The following is a 16,196-nucleotide window of genomic DNA, read 5'->3' on the forward strand; positions in this document are numbered from 1 at the left end:
CTGTCACCGGGCTCACGGGAGGAGCACAGACCCTCCTGCTGAGGACAGCCCTGCCCTGAAAGCCCCAGGAGGCAGCGGCCGGGGTCCTCTGGGTGGGCAGGCGGGCTTGCGCACCCTGTGGGGTCATGGGGTAAGAGCTGGGCTGGATGTGCAGTAAAGAAAGGGCCTGGGGGCTTCCCTGGTGGGAGGTGGTTGAGAGTCCGCCTGCCGATGCAGGGGACACGGGTTCGTGCCCCGGTCGGAGAAGATCCCACATGCTGCAGAGCGGCTGGGCCCGTGAGCCGTGGCCGCTGAGCCTGCGCGTCCGGAGCCTGTGCTCCGCAACGGGAGAGGCCACAGCAGTGAGAGCCCCGCATACCGCAAAAAAAAAAAAAAAAAAAAAAAAAAAGAGAAAAAAAAAGAAAGGGCCCGGGCCTGGGAGGGGCTGGGCGTCTGCCCTGTCCCGGCCAACACTCGAGGCACCGGCAGGAAATGCCAGGCTTCTTCTAGGCCCCTCAGCTGCAGCTGGCTCTGCCCGCCCTACACTTGTGCCACCCTCAGCTCGGGCTGGGGCCATGGGCCCACAAGGATGTCTTGGGGTCCACTAGCCTCACGTGGTCCAGCCAAGGTCACGGTTGGATGAGCGGGAGCTGGCCTGGGCCTCCTGAGAGGTCTGCCCCTCACAGACTGGGGCACACGTTAGCAGAATGAGCCTCTCCCCTCACAGGTTGGGGACGAGGTAATGGGGGCCTCGTAGAAAGAAACCAAGAGGAGGCCTTCAGAGTCATTCTCTGGGTGGCCAAGGGCCCCGTCTTGGGGCTCACGGGACAGACGTGCGTGTTTGGGACTCAGCACAGACCACCGGCTCCGTGCGAGCGGCTGGAAGCACAGGGCAAGGCCCCGGGCGCGTGTGCGGGCCAGGTCGGGGGTGGCCAGGGTGGCCAGTGGGCTCTCACGGGGCAGGGTCTCTGCCCACGCCCTTCTCCCCAGGGCCCCGACTCGGGATTCAAACTCCCAGCAGCAGCCCCGAGGCTTCCTGGGATAGGTGTCAAGGTCATTCTGAGCGGGGGTCATGATGGACAAGTGGGGAGTGAGCCTGAGACAGCAAAGGGCTCTGACCAGAGGGGTCTCCTGACCCCCAGACTCAGGAACCAGGACTGCAGAACTCGGTCAAAGGCATGGAGGGCAACTCATCTCAGGGGTCAGCTGGCCTGGCCCCTCCTGAAATAGGTGGGGTCTGAGGCCGCTGGGACAGCTGGGGCTGCCTCCCTGCCCACGGGGGCTCTGTGGGTGTGTCCACGGCGGGAGCAGGGGCTCCCGGGGCCTCTGGGGAGGCTCTCAAGGCCCAGCCAGCGGCTGCGTGCAGCGAGGGGACCTGCATGCCGACAGGCGGGACATCTACCTTGTTCCACCAGCCCCATGGTGGTGCCGGAGGCCGCGGTGGACATTGTGGCTGGAGCGGTGGTCTGTCTGCCCACTGTTAGCACCAGGTTAGAGACGAGGGGAGGGGCGGACACAGACGAGGGGTGGGCGAGGTGAGGGAAGAGAAGAGACAAAGGAAGCAGAAGAAGATTAGAGTCAAAGTTTAGGTGACGGATGGTTCCAGAATCCCTTTCACAGGAGCGTGAAAACAAGATGGAGACCGATTGACAGTGGAAAAGCATTTGCCTCCTTTCTCCTTGGAAAACCCCGGCGGGGCCTTCCGGGTGCCGGGCTGGGCGTGCGGACAGGACACGTCCTATTAGTATTGGTGTGACAGCATGCCCCCCAGCCCGGCAGCACAGCATCACAGCAAAAGAAACAGGATGGGGCGCGTGCTGATGTAAACGGACAACGAGGACGGACCACAGACGCACCCGCACCAGCATCGCAGGCCACAGACAAGCCACAGGACCGCCAGGGGGCAGCGGCCCCGCTCGCGTGACGCTGTCCCCGCTGGACCTGCCTGGGCCCATGGCCTCAGGGTCGCCGACAGCCCCCCAGAGCGGCCGCACACCCCGAGCCCTGCCCACTCTCGGTGCCCGGGTGGGCGGCCGCCAGCCAGAGTATCCAGAGCCTCCTCTAGCCGCCCCCTAACCCACACACAGAACGGGTGCTCCGAGGATTCAGGACAACAGCGAGGCCACAGAGGTGCCGACCAACGCCTGGACAGACACATGGAGCTGCGGCCCGGCCGGCGGGCAGCTCACACACAGACCCGACACTCAGGGACGTGCCCTCGCAGGGCCCGGCCGGAGCCCAGGCCTCCTCTGTGGCCCGAGGGTCTCAGAGGGAGGAAGGTCGGGCCGGGCCAGCAGCAGAGGAGGGGACAGTGGGGTGAGGACACGGCAGGCAGCTGGTGGCGGGCCGTTCCCCAGCCTTCCCGCCGCAGGCCTGCACCTCCTGGAGGAGGCTGTACTCACCTGAGAAATTCCGCGTGGCCAGCATGGTGGTGAGGATCGCTCCCTGGGGAGAGACACACAGCTGAGGCCAGGTGGAGACCCCCGCCCAGACCTCGAGTCACGGCCTCGCAGAGAGGCAGCTGCACCCAGACATGCCACCCACGTCCAGCATTAAAACAGGGACGCACCCCAGGTCCTAAACTGCCCACTGAGCCCAGCTCCTAAAGGCTTCAAGACCGCCGGGGCTGTAGCTGGGGTCTGCCTCTCCCCACGGCACCTCCTTTCCCTGACAGGCACGTGCACGCCAGGCCGCCAGGCCTGGACACTCACTCTCAGCACAGAGCAGCCTGTAGGGAGGGTGGGCCTGGCACCCAACGGCCTAACCTGCCCAGGGCCCCCCGCCCTCCCTCCCGACCTCCCCCTGCCCACGCAAGCAGAAGAGCTCGGCTGATCTCCTGACCAAACCTGCCCCAGGTCAGAAGCTTCTCAGCCCGCTCCCGCTCAGAGAGCATGACCGACTACAGGGCGCCTTTCCCCCCAGGGAGCCCCAGGAATGCCTCATGGGCGGCGTGGGTGGCTGAGGAGGGACCAGCTGTGCACCTGGGGGCCAGGCCCACGTCTGGGCACCTCTGGTGTTGTTGCCACGGGGGGGCTAGTCTGGGACAGCGCTGACAAGCAGCCCGTCCTAGGTGACTGGGACCCCCACAGGCCTGCCCGAGCCCCTCCAGCTGCTCCCAGGGCAGGGCCCTCGGCCCCTCTGGGTGGGTGAGCATGCGTGCCTGGCGTGGCACCCTGGCCACTCGCTGGGGTTGGCGTCTCACCTTGAGCTTCCGCCGGGCATTAAACTTTTTCAGGCACTCCACGGTCTCCTGCCTGTGCATCATGGAGGCCACAGTGGAGCGTTGCTGTGGGGAGGGGGGCGGGAGGAGGGGGTCACACGCTGCAAGGAGCCCTGAGGGGCATCAGCTCTGTCCCCAAGGCGGGGCTCAAAAGAGGGGGCTCTGGGCAAGGCTAAGGGCAGCAGCACCCCCAGGGCCCTTGTGCCAAGAGCTGCCGGCCGCCCACTGCAGCCGGAGGCCACCTGTCCCCGCTGCTTGCCTAACCCCCCAGCCCGTCACCCCTCAGGGCCCGTCCGCCCCCCAACCTGTCCCTCACCCGCCTCGCTACTCTATCCCCTCATGCCCTGGACTGGGCCTCCTCTTCCCACGGAGCTCTTTAGTCTCCCAGGGACTAAGGTCTTTAAACCCACCAGCCTTAAAGCCACAGGCCACGCAGCCCCCAGGAAACCAAGGGATCCACTGGATGCGAGGAGAGCGCGCCAGGGTCAACGCGCCGGGTGGGGAGTCCGAGGCTGGGGCGACTTACGCAGACCCACGGGTGCTTCAGCGCCTCGTGCGCCGTGATGCGCTTGGCAGGGTTGATGGTCAACATCTGGTTGATGAGGTTTTTGGCTTCAGGAGTGACTGTGTCCCACTCCGGGGACGGGAACTACGAAGGGAAGCCACGCACAAGGGAGCCTGAAGCCCCCTTCCCAGGCAGGGACAGAATTCTCCGAGGGGGGGCCTCATCTGGAAAAGGCGGCATCACCCCGCTCCCTGCCTCTGCCAGCCTGCCTCCCCCAGACGGGGAGGGGTGGGGGTGGGGGTCCCCGGCACTCACGTCGTAGGCCCCGGCCTTGATCTGCTGGTACAGCTTGTGCTGGTCCTCGTCCCAGAAGGGCGGGTAGCCCACGAGCAGGATGTACAGGATCACCCCTGCGGGGAACCACAAGCACGGGGCCTCGCACTGCCGCCCTCACTGCCTGCGCCCAGAGGCTCAGCCCCAGCCCATGGAGCCCACAGCGTGGCCACAAGCCAGTGGGGCGCTGCTGCGTGGGGTCAGCTGTGTGACCCCTGGCGTGGGGGTCAGATGCCCAGCTCTGCCGCCTGACAGCTAGGGGACCCTCAGCCAGTTTCTCAGCACCAGCTAGGGTGGGGGTCACTGCCCGAAGCCAGCAAGCCCCATGAGGACACTGGGACCCTCAAGGTCCAGTGGGACCCCCACCCCCGGCCCCCGCAGCTGTCAGCAAGTGTCACTGTTTGGAGACGCTGACGGCGGAATGGCATAAACATCTCCTTCACCTCTGCTCTACCCTCACCCTACTTCACAGGAGAGGCCCGAGGCCGGCCCCCTCTGCCGCGCAGAGGACAGGCCCCACCAGGGTGGCGCGCACGGTCTCCAGCCCTCCAGCATCCATCCACCACCCGGGCACCTGCCGCTCCTTCTCCAGACCGCTCTGCGGAGCGCAGGGCAGGCACCGGGGCGGTGGGCTTCTCAGCAACAGCCAGTATCGCATTAGCGACTCCAGTCTGGGTGGAGAGGGCGCTCCTAGCGGGGGTAGCCCCGTGAGTCAGCCCAGCGGCAGGTCCCTCACAGTGGCCTTGCGGCCCTACCCCGCCCTGCACACCAGCCTCACCGCATGCCCAGATGTCCACTGGCTTGCCGTACGCCTCCTTGCGCAGCACCTCTGGGGACAGGTAGCCTGGCGTGCCAGCGAACCCTAGCGGGAGGGGAAAGGGCCGTGTGAGGGGCCGCGGGGGCAGCTGATGCCCCCAGCCTGGCCCCCAGCCGGCCAGCCGGCTACTCACCAAACCAGGCCTGCTGGTCCCCCTGCACCTCGATAGCCAGGCCGAAGTCTGCCAGCTTCACTGCGGCCCCTTTGCACTTGCTGGCCAGGAGCAGGTTCTCGGGCTGCGGGGAAGGTGACCGGCCCGAGAGCGTGTGGTTTACACCCGGGGGTGTCACGGGAGGGAGGGGAACAAAATAGTGCTTTGCAGACAGGGGCACACAGGCCTGACCCGCCACCACGTGGGTGTCCCCCCAGCGCAGCTGACACCCTTGGCTTGGGCGTATCCCAGAGCTCTGGGCCCCCCAGGCCTGCACCCCGCAGCCTGTCCCTGCCCCGCACTCCCGGGGGGCAGGGACAGGCGCCCCAGAGCTGAGGGAAGCTGGCTCTCAAAGCGCAAGCTTGTGAACTCAGGGTGCTGGGACCAAAAACTGAGTGCACCCTACAGGCCCTGGCAGGCTATGCAGGGGCCCGGGACCTCCACCGGCAGAGGGGCTTCCCTCCCTTCACCGCGGCTGGCTGCAGAGACAACGGCCTGCTGGAGCGCTCAGGCGCTTCTGGCAGGACAGCAACCCTCAAAGGGCAAGAAGGAACAACCGAGGGCCCCCGAGAGCTGGGCAGTGCGGGACATGTGTCCACCAAGTCCCGCCAGCCCCGTGCTGGGCAGAGGGGGCCTGCCTTGACTGCCGCCCATCCAGTGCCCACAGGTGGGAAAGGGTCCATGCAGACCCCCCTGAGTTGGGGAGCAGCGCCCTTGCTCAAGCTGGAAGGACATTCATCCCGGTCCCACTGGAGCGCCGAGGCTGCTGCCCCCTGCCTGGGGACGCTTGGCCCCGAAGGCCCGAGGGGGTCCCTGTGCACTGTGTCCTGTGCGCTGGGCCCCTCCCATCCCAGCCTATCCCACCAGCCTCACCACCTCCCAGTGGTCAGCGCTCAGAGCTCAAAGCCGCTGGACTTCCTCATGCCTCTGGGCCCTTGGCCCCCTCGCCAGGCCACCCTCCCGACGGGAAGGCCCGCTGAGACCACACTGCCACTTTGGTGCCACCAAGAAAGACAAACACCACCAACCGAACTGAGTTAACACCGCCTGTACACCTGGGGTGTTAGGACGACACACGTGGAAGAGATGAAGCACGCCAGTCCCACCCGGCAGAAACCAGTTCCTCCAGGCCCACACAGCTGGCTGGATGAGGCACTGTCCCTCCAGGTGATGGGCGCTGGGGACACCCAGCTCTGTCTGCCCAGCACGGCCTGGAGGCCTCTGAACATCTTTTTTTTTTTTTTTTTGGATTATTGGTCTTTTTTTTTTTTAATACTCCCCTTTTCTTTCCTTTTTAAAGTTTATTTCTTAATGCACGTCCCATCAACTCTTTTGGCCACAGCGCACGCCGTGTGGAACTTCCCCGACCAGGGATCAAACCTGCGCCCCCTGCATTAGGAGCACGGAGTCTTAACCACTGGACCACCAGGGAAGCCCGCCTCTGAACACCTTGATTTTGCAAATGTGCGTGGGGCAAGGGGACCCCAACCTCTCCACACGCCCCACATCAAGAAGTCTGAAATAAACACAACATTGTAAATCAACTGTGTTTCAATTTTTTAAAAATTAAATTAAAAAAAGAAGTCTGAAATCGTAGGGGTCAGGGACTGCAGCTGGGGGCTTGACCTGACTTCTACAGCTCAGATACCCCCACCCCGAGGAAACAAACCAACACTCCTCCCCAGGAAGGAGCTAAGTGAACTTGGTCCCTGGGAAGAGCTGAACAAGAAGGCTCGGGGGGCCTCCCTGGTGGCGCAGTGGTTGAGAGTCCGCCTGCCGATGCAGGGGATACGGGTTCGTGCCCCGGTCTGGGAGGATCCCATATGCCGCGGAGCGGCTGGGCCCGTGAGCCATGGCTGCTGAGCCTGCGCATCCGGAGCCTGTGCTCCGCAACGGGAGAGGCCACAACAGTGAGAGGCCCGCATACCACAAAAAAAAAAAAAAAAAAAAAGAAGGCTCGGGGCCGGGCGGGGGGAGAGGCAGGGGACCCAGCTGGGTCCGAGCAGTGATGCCCTGGCCCCGGGCTCCACCCTGGCTCCCTCGCAGCACCCTGAGATGGCACCGGCCCCCTCTGCTCTCTCCCCACTCCACACCTTGGCTGAGAGGACACCCACCACAGCACTGCTTCTGGGAGGCTGTCTCAGTCAAGACGGTGGAGGCCTCTCTAGAGGAGGAGAGTCAGTCTGCTCCCCCGACACCTGGCAGACTCCTGCCCCCTTTTCTTCTTTTCAGCAAGGATTCTGTTTGCCCCCAGGGCACAACTGGGCTGGGGGGAGCATCCATCTCCTTTTGCGTGCTTTGGCCTCAAAGTTACTTATGCATCACGGGGTCCATAGTCAAGGGGGGATGCGCGCCCACTCCCCTGCGGCCCCTCCTCCCAGAGGCCCCCAAATGAGACCGATTCAGACAAGACACAGCGACAGAGGGGGACCCAAGGACAGGCAGACACGGCGGGCCTGGGTGGGCACGTGAAAGGACAGGGGACCACACGGCACATGCAGAGAGGGAGTGGGAACACATGAAGGGCACAGGAGAGGGTCCTGGGCCTGCTCCTGGCAGGACAACATTCCAAGAGCAGCCCCACAAAGATCAGCTCACAGACACACACCCCTCGGTGGCCCAAGGAAGGGCGTGACCCCATTCAGCCCGAGCACCCATGGGAAGGTTGGTCTCAAACGCCACCAGCAGGTCTCTTAGCAGGGATGACAGGCCCAGGGGTCCCCCCACCCCCCCACAGAAGAAACTGACCCAAACCCAGACTTGAAGAAAGCTAAAATCAAAGAAAGGAGGAGAAATTGAGAGGAGGAGGAGGGTGGAGAGGGAGGGAGGGGGAAAGGAGGGAGGGGGGAGGAGGGAGGCAGGAGGATGGGGTGTAGCTCCTCCTGAAGACCCTCCCGCCGCACTGAGCCCTGTGGGTGACAAACCTTGTTTTAAACGCTCTATGGTCACTTTGCCCAGAGCTGAGCCAAGGGCCACAGAGACTAGAAGAAAGGGCTGGAAGTTTGCAGAGACCATCCAGGCTGGTCCCTCACCCCCTGCTCCCGAGGCATCAGCCCCACCTGCACGCACATCACCTGTGTCCCACCTGCCAGGTCCGAATCTCAACCGGAGCCCAGAAAGCGAGACCCCGAGTGGACACGTGTTAATAGGCTGATTTTTGACAACCGTCCCCTCTCAGCCCCGAAGCCTAGAGGTGTTGGGAGGGACGTGTGCAAATACATGCACGTGTGCACACACACAAACACCACACACACAGATGTGCACACCTGCGCACATACACATATTCTCTCGCACATGCATGAACGTACATGCATGTGCACACAATGCTCCCACACATGTATACACACATGTGCATGTGAGCACACATACATCTGTGCCCACACAGGCACACACACATACACATGTGCACACAGACCCACATTCTCACAAGCACACACCTTCACACGCAGACACACATGCACACGCATGTGCACACGTCCCCCGCACACAGTGTCTCCTGGCGCTTGCACTGCCCCAGCCCAGAGCCTCCTGTTAAACACAACATGCAGTTACAGACAACACACACCTGGCACAGAGCGCGGTGGGGGACTCACCTTGAGGTCCCTGTGGACAACCCCCATTTGGTGGCAATGGAGAACCGCCTCCAGGATCTGCTGGATGCAGTGACTGCAGCAAACAGCAGGCGCATTAGTGCGGGTGGCCCCCGAAGAGTGGGCGGGGGTGCAGGAGCAGGGTGCTGAGGGGCACTGGGGTGGGGTCCCCGCAGGGGGCCGCGGGGAAGCAGGGAATTGAGGTGCGGCCTGCCGCATGGGAGAGGAGACACTGGCCAGGAGGGGACCTCTGAGGCTCCTTCCTCACCCCCAAAGGTCAACACAAGGCCCGGCCAGGCCCCCTGCGCCCCCCACCCTGCCTTCCCCTCTGGCCAGGCCCTTGCAAGTGCTGCTCAGAGGAGACATGCCTGGCCCCAGGGCACTCTTCCCCAGGCTCATGCTGGCCAAGCCTGGACCTGAGCTGGGTGCCCTGCGGGAGGGAGGCCCCACACCCTGCAAGGCAGGCTGGAGATGGGGGAACCCAGGCAAGGAAAGGGCAGAGGTGAGAGGGCCAGGGCAGGCCAGTGCCGCCGTGTGGGTGACGCCCTGGCCACTAGGGCCCCCCTCTGTTCTGGGGCAGCGCTAATGCTGCAGCCTCCAGTCACTCATGTGCTAGAGCAGGAGTCATTTCATTTGAATAAACTCGAACATCCACACTGGCTGCCAGCTGCCGTGCTAGACAGCTCAGCTCCATAGCAGCCCTGGGGTCCCGGATGCGCTCCTGGTGAAGAGGCAGCCTGGCACAGCCCAGGGCCCCAAGCCAGGGGCTTCCTTCCAGATCCGGGAGAAGTCCCGAGCCCTCTGGGGTATTACTGGCTGGAGGGAGACACCCAGCTCTCCTCAGGCGCCCTCCAACACCTGTGCTTCAGCAACGTGCCCTGAACATCAGACCTAGATGCCCCCAGCCCCTGTGGCCTGAGCCTGCCTCCCACAGGTGGCCCCAGGGGACTGGAAAGTTTCCAGCTGCCCCCAAAGCCAGGCACAGACCCTGGGCTCCCACAGCAGCCCTGCAGCGTTACCAGCCACGGGAGACAGGAGGCCCACAGGCTCCCTATAGCTCACCCCCTGGGGTCTCAGCCACAGCCCCTCTGGGTAGGGACGAGGGATGCACAGACAGATTCCCTCAGGACCCTTCCTGCCATGGCTGGACCCTGTGGGGGGACTGAAGGTCAGCTGGAGGGGTGGGCTTTGTTTTCCTAACAGCAAACTCAGAGGAGGGATAGGGGACCAGGCCTCTTCCTCAAATACCTCTGGCCACATCTGGAGCCCACCTGCTGCACAGAAAAGTAAACCTGAGGTCCCCCTGCAGAAACCTAGACCTCAGAATCCTGATGATGGATTCCTGAGGTTTGCAGGGGTCAAGAGGAGCCGGGCCCAAACCTGTGGGCGACAGTCCCCCATCACCCCCTGCCCTTAGGTGCCTCTAGGGGCTGGAAAGCCCACCCCTGCCCCACGCCCTGAGCTCTCCTGCCTGACCTGCTGCCAGTGCCTCCCCCCCTACTCCTGCCCCTCCCACAACGTCCTCATCTGCCAGGAACAATCCTTTGTGGTCCTCACCCCAATCCTTGCATCCCCAAATCCACACCCAGCCACCACCAGCCCTCCCGTGACTGCAGACACAGGCTCAGCACCCTTCCCACCGCCCAGGCTGACCCACTCAGGGGCTTCCCTCCTCGTGGGCAGAGCTCAGCCGTGAGGTCGGGGAAGCTCTTCTGAGGTCAGGACAGGCCGCTGGGTGGAGACAGAGGCCAGATAAAGGCCCAGCACTTGTAGCTGAGGCCACTGAGCCAGGGCCCGGGGCAGGGGACTCTGGCTTCCCCAGTCCCCGGGAATCTGCGGCTCCCTGGCAAACCCAGAGCCCTGGAGAGGCATGCTGGGGGCATCAATGCATCCTCACGGAGCTCAGCCTTCAGTCCGTGGACCACCCACACGCTGCAGCACCCGACCCGATACAGGGGCTCGGAGACTCTGGGGCAGACCAGCCCCCGCCTGTGCCGCTGCAGCCAGACCCTGGTTCTGCCCCCGGGGACACCCGTCCCAGCCATGTGCCGTGTGCCCTGCCATCCCCGTGGTACCCCGCCCCTCCCTCCAGCGCATCAGCAGCCCTCACAGCCCAGAGGCTGGCATCTCCTGGGCCATTGGCCACTCCCCGAAAGCCCTGGAATGATCTGGCTCCAAGCTCAGGCCTGCTGAGAGCCCTGCAAGTCTTGAGCTATGGGGTCAAGCCGCTCTTCTTCCTCCACCCTTGTGAGCTTGCCTCCGCTCTCAACCCCAGGACGCTCTCTGGACTCTGCTCCGTGTTGAGCGAGCGTGAGGTACCCACGTCGTCCCCACTGCAGTCACGCGGCGGCCCTGCGCTCTGTGTGGGCGTCTGGGCAGCGTCCGTCTCTGCTCCGGACTGTGGCCTCCACGACCACAGGGACATGTCGGTTCTTTCCTCTCGATTGTGTCCTCAGGCCCAGCCTTGTAGGAACGTGTTCCCCGAACGTCTCTTGGACCCAGGGATCCATCGGCCGCAGCACCGATTGATACGTCAGCTCAGATGGGGGTGGGCTGTGCCCTCTGCCCTCCCCCGCGTCTCCTCTTGGGGATGCAGGGCCCGAAACCAGCGCCAGAAATGGGGTGACTGCTCCTGCTGAGCCAGCATCTCTCCCTGAGCATCACAGAACTCAGCCCGCTGGCTGAAATCCAGCCCTACAGCTCTGATGCAGCCCCTGTCCGCCCATCCCGCAGGCCCTGCTCAGGTCGCTTCGTGGCCGCCCTGATGGAGAGATGTGCTGGCTTAGCCCCCAGTGCTCACAAATGAGCTGGCCAAGCAAACCACGTCCCCCAAGAGAAAACGGTGCAGGTCTGCTCACCCCCTCCCCACAGCCAGTGCGGCAACGCTGCTCGCCTGTCTCCCGGGCCTATTCAGCATCTCTGGGACCCACGTGGCAGTGGCCTCTGCGGCCTGCAGGTGGACGGGACACCCACCTGCCTGGAGAGCGGCCCATTCCAGCTAGCCCACCCTCCAGGGACCTCTGGGGACCGCTCCCGGGGCCCTCCTCACCCTGCTCTCACCCTGGTCTCCCAGCTGAGACCACGGCCTTGGAGGACATGAGGCTGCCTGGCCAGTCATGAGGTCCTGCCTCCCTTCTACCTGCCATTTACATCATACCGTCTTCCTCGTGGGGCCTTTTTTCATATTCTGAACAACTCAGAAAGTCACTGTTGTGGTCAGAATTGTTCCCAAGCAGCATTCCAGACGCTGGCCGGGTCCTGGCCGTTATTCTCATGGTTCTGGGCTCTGCTGTCACCTCAGATGTGCCCCTCCCCCTCCCCCTCCCTGGGACAGCCAGCCTTCTCACCGGCCCCCATAAGCATCCCTCATGAGCCATATTGCTTTTCAGGGTTTTTAAAAATGGGCTCTAAATATTTTCAACTTTGTTTTCCCAGGTTTGAAAAAGACCCCTCCTTTTCCCCACAAACTCCAAAATAAAGATCTCACTTCTTCCTCAGAGGAATCTCCAGCCTTCTCGGTTAGAAAAAGGTTCAGAAAAGCAACTCCTGCCTTGCTTCCTCTTCCTCTAGAGATGTGACACGTTGGAAATTCATCACTCGCTCAGCTTTGAGCAGCACGGCCCCGGGCAGGCCACTGGAAGGGTGGCTGACGCATTTGGCGGGGGCCAGGCCTGCACCCTGGCCAGGAAGGTGCCCACCACCACGGCCAGGCGTCTAGGGCTCCAGCCTCAGCAGAGTCCAGGCCCCTTTCACTGGGGGTCCTGGGGGAACACCCTCCCAGGGCGGGAGAAAGCCTTCACCCCATCTGCCACAGTTCCTGACGATGCCCGTGGGAGACCCACCCAGGTGGGCATCCACATCACTCTCTCAGGCCCTCCTGCCCGAAGGCTAAGCACCAACACAAAGGTCAAAAGCACGCTTCCAGGGTCCAGGACTCCCGGGAAAAAGGGCAGCCTGAGGTGCGGGTTTAAGGGCTGGAAGGGATCCCCGAGAGTGTCCCTCGTTCCCTCTCGCCCCCCTGGTAGTCTGGCTATGAGCAAGGTGGAGTCCGTGAGAGAAAACTAGGCATTTGTGGGTGGGGCCCCAAACGCCAGGAGAGCCTCCACAAGGGAGGCCCAGGCAGGAAGGTCAGGATGCCGGCCATCCGGGCAGGCAGGAGGGAGCCACAGAATTGGGGGCGGGGGTGGGGGCAGAAGCGGGCATCGGAGAAGACGAGGTTGGAGGCAGGTAGGAGGTGAGAGTGCGCAAGGGAGGACCTCCGAGGACACAGGTGCTGGGGGGACAGGGCATGCGTGGGTGAAGAGGCAGGCACTGGGGGCTCCCAGCCAAGAGCGGGGCTCTGCTGTGGGCCACGTCCCCCTCCAGCGAGACCACCAACCACAGAGCGCAGGAGGCTGCCAGGCCCTGGGCCGTGCCCAGCGGTGGGTGCTGAGAACCGAGGAGCCCTGGTAGGATGCTCCAGGCGGAGGTGGTGGGTGGGGGGGTGGGAAGAGGACAGTGAAGGCAAGCGCCCCCCCGAGGCGCCCCGGTACCGCTGGAAGGCAGCCCTCCTGGTCCCGGCGCTGCCCTGGCTGCGGGCCCTGGGGCCCGACCTGGGGGCAGCCGCTGGGGACCTCCTCTCCTGTCCTGCCCTGCCAGATGTCGGGATGCCGGGTCTGGGGCTCTGGCTCCACCCAGCAGGCAGGCACGCATACGTGGGACATTCTCGCCGCCCGAGCATCTCAGAGCAGCAGCAGGCGCCTCTGTTCTACTTTCTACTTTTCTTGTAAGTAGGAAATAAAAATGGAGTCTTCCTGCTCTCAGAGGGAACGGGTCGTTCCCAGGCTGCTGTGCAAAATGAAAGCCCTTCCTCCTCAAGGAGCCTCAGAAAAGCAGCCAGTGCCCGTGCGCCCTCGGTGGGCGGGACCCGCAGCCCCAGCCTGACGTCCCAGCTCACCCCGGCTCCAGCACCCCACGCCAGCGCCCGCCAGGCCCCCAGCCTCCTGCTGCCCAGCTCTGTGGGCGCCCGGGTGACACCAGGGACCCACTCACATATTCTCACGGGGACCCAGGCTGTCACCGACGGGCAAGGTTGCCTGGGGGTGCAGAAGCAAGTCACAAAAAGCTACTTTTTAAAATAACGTTCATTTTCTTGATTAGAAAAGGAATACATATTCATTAAAGAAAAATCTTAAAATAGACGAAGAAGATTAAAAAATTAAAAAGCATCCATAACTCCACCGCCTAGAGAGGGCCACTGTCGGCCTTTTTTCTTTTTCTTTTAAACGTGTGTGTCCTTGGGAGCTGGGTGGGCCGGGCTGGGCGGGCCGGGATTGGTGGCCCGCAGCCATCTCCAAGCTGAGATGCGCTGTCAGGAGTGACACGCCTGTCACGGGTCGGGGTGGCATCTGGCCAACAGCACGGGCCAGAGCAGGTCACGGGGTGCCTACCCTTCTGGGGGGAAGGGCCCTGCTATCTCCCAGCAGCTGCACTGCAGATGGTATCTCTGAGAAGGTCGGTCCCCTTCGACCACCATGAGGGCTGACCAAGTCCAAGGGCAGGGCAGCAGGATGCCCACCACCATGCTCTGTCTGCTCTCCCCCCACCAGCTACCCCAAGGAGAGCCCCTCTGTGGGCCAGTTCCCACCCACCCCAGGGGAGACGGGGCAGGCGTCTGCCAGGCGGGCAGCCTGACACTTATGCCCAGTGGACCGTCGGCCCGGGCCATGTGAGGGACAACGTGCCTGAGAGCAGATGTGGGCTAGAGGGGCAGGAGCCAGGCTTAGAGAGGGAAGGCCAGGCAGGAGAAGAGGGGCCGGGACGGCGTGAGGGCTCGGCACCCACCTGGCGTCGGCCTCGCTGTAGTACTCTCTCGCCACAATGTCCTCGAAGAGCTCCCCACCAGTGACCCTGTGGGAGAAGCACACAGAGGGCGCCCTGTCACCTCCGTCGCCACCTGCTGGTCACCACCGCCGTCTTCACCTCCACAGCCATCAGTACCACCATCCTCACCACCACCACCTCCGGCCGTCTCCAGCGTCACCCAGGACTGGCAGCTTACCGAGCGCTTCCTCACACAGGGCAGCACTTCACACTTTAGCCTTCACGCCCCCTCCACGACACTGGTGCCCTTAAGCTCAGAAAACTGAGTCTCGATCATCTCAGGGACTTTCCCAGAGTTTGGGCTCAGGCAGCCCAGGAGTCTGAGCCAGGTCTCTTCACTGTTACCCAGGCCCTGTGACTAATTCCAGGCCTGAGGAAATCTGGTTTTCCCTTGTCAAACCCCCCAAGGCCAGGGATGCAGCCCCCACACAGAGCACAGGGGCCGGAAGAGATGGGGCCTGGCTCTGGCCTCCCTGGTGCGCGAGGTCACGAGGTGTTCAAAGCCCCACTTCCAGAAGGAGAGTGGGACCTCTGTCCACACACCCTCTTGCCACGTGTCGCTTGCCAGAATGACTAGATCTCCTGGGCTGGGAAACGTGGGCGTGGACAGCAAGGTGAAAAGCAGGGCTGAGGGGGCTTCCCTGGTGGCGTGGTGGTTGGGAGTCCGCCCGCCGATGCAGGGGACACGGGTTCGTGCCCCGGTCCGGGAGGATCCCACATGCCGCGGAGCGGCTGGGCCCGTGAGCCATGGCCGCTGGGCCTGCGCATCCGGAGTCTGTGCTGAGGGACGGATGCACGGGGAGCAGGCAGGAGCCACCCCTGGGCCCGTGAGCCGTGGCCGCTGGGCCTGCACGTCCGGAGCCCGTGCTGAGGGACGGATGCACGGGGAGCAGGCAGGAGCCACCCCTGGGCCCGCCCAAGCCCTTCACTCCACCCGGCGAGCCCTGAGTCCACCGGAAGTCTCCACCTAGGGCTTTTGTACCCGTGTGGTCCAGAGTCTCCCTCCTGTGTCCTGTGGGGACACCAAGGGACACTCCCTCCACAGCCACACCCTCCCTCCACCTGCAGCTGCGCTGGCCTCATGCACTGTGATCTCTCCATTTGCATCTCAGTTCCCATTAGTTCTCAAAGTTGGGGCTTGGGTTGGCTTCATTCTATGCCCAGCACTCAGCGACCACGGGCATGGGCCCTGCCGAACAGTGCCCCCGGCATGGGCGGGCTCTCTCTTAGTGTCAGAGAAACACAAAAACGAGGATGCATTGGGTGCTGGCAAGCTCCCACGCGAGGCTAGATGCTGGTCCTCAGAGCCTGTCAGGCTCCCAACAAGCCTGGGACTTGGGCGAGCTTTTAGGGTCCCACTCTGCCACCTGAGGAGGCTCAGGCTCAGATCAGGGGGCCGCCCGAGGGAGCAGAGCTCCACGTGTCTGTGTGCACACGTGTGTGTGTGAAGCGGGCGGGTGAGGTTCTACGTCCAGCCCAAGGGAGCGGGACTCACTGCTTCCTTCTCTGCACACACAGCTCACAGGTCAGGCCCTGCAGACCCTGAGTCCAAGCAGAGGGCAGAGGGGGCAAGGCCACAGGTATTGCTCGGGGCTGTAGCAGGGGCAGAGGGAGCCCCCCCCAGGAGGCTCCACCTGGGGCCGGGGACAGGACATCTGGGTCCTTGCATCCACAGGAGGCTCCAGCCTGTGCATCTGGGGCCTTGTGGTCCAGAGCTGTAGGTCAGGGAGTTGGCTGCA

General features: G+C 63.5%; 1 protein-coding gene across 23 annotated transcripts in view; it reads right to left on the bottom strand.

Annotated features, from left to right (window-relative positions):
* Positions 1 to 16,196, bottom strand: part of CAMK2B (calcium/calmodulin dependent protein kinase II beta) — a gene marked incomplete at both ends in the record, with an annotated part of 92,395 nt that overhangs the window by 15,852 nt on the left and 60,347 nt on the right. For 12 of the 23 annotated variants that reach the window (XM_079711270.1, XM_079711263.1, XM_079711261.1 and 9 more), the window contains 8 exons: positions 2,382 to 2,424; positions 3,182 to 3,265; positions 3,726 to 3,848; positions 4,020 to 4,114; positions 4,816 to 4,899; positions 4,988 to 5,090; positions 8,599 to 8,671; positions 14,419 to 14,484. In XM_079711270.1, coding sequence (XP_079567396.1) covers positions 2,382 to 2,424; positions 3,182 to 3,265; positions 3,726 to 3,848; positions 4,020 to 4,114; positions 4,816 to 4,899; positions 4,988 to 5,090; positions 8,599 to 8,671; positions 14,419 to 14,484 — 671 coding nt within the window. Of the gene's footprint in view, positions 1 to 1,381; positions 1,457 to 2,381; positions 2,425 to 3,181; positions 3,266 to 3,725; positions 3,849 to 4,019; positions 4,146 to 4,804; positions 4,900 to 4,987; positions 5,091 to 8,598; positions 8,672 to 14,418; positions 14,485 to 16,196 lie in introns of all 23 variants that reach the window. The other 11 variants (XM_079711268.1, XM_079711257.1, XM_079711276.1 and 8 more) reach the window with 2 other exon arrangements.

Source organism: Hyperoodon ampullatus, assembly GCF_949752795.1.
Source record: "Hyperoodon ampullatus genome assembly, chromosome: 9".
Classification (NCBI taxonomy): domain Eukaryota; kingdom Metazoa; phylum Chordata; class Mammalia; order Artiodactyla; family Ziphiidae; genus Hyperoodon; species Hyperoodon ampullatus.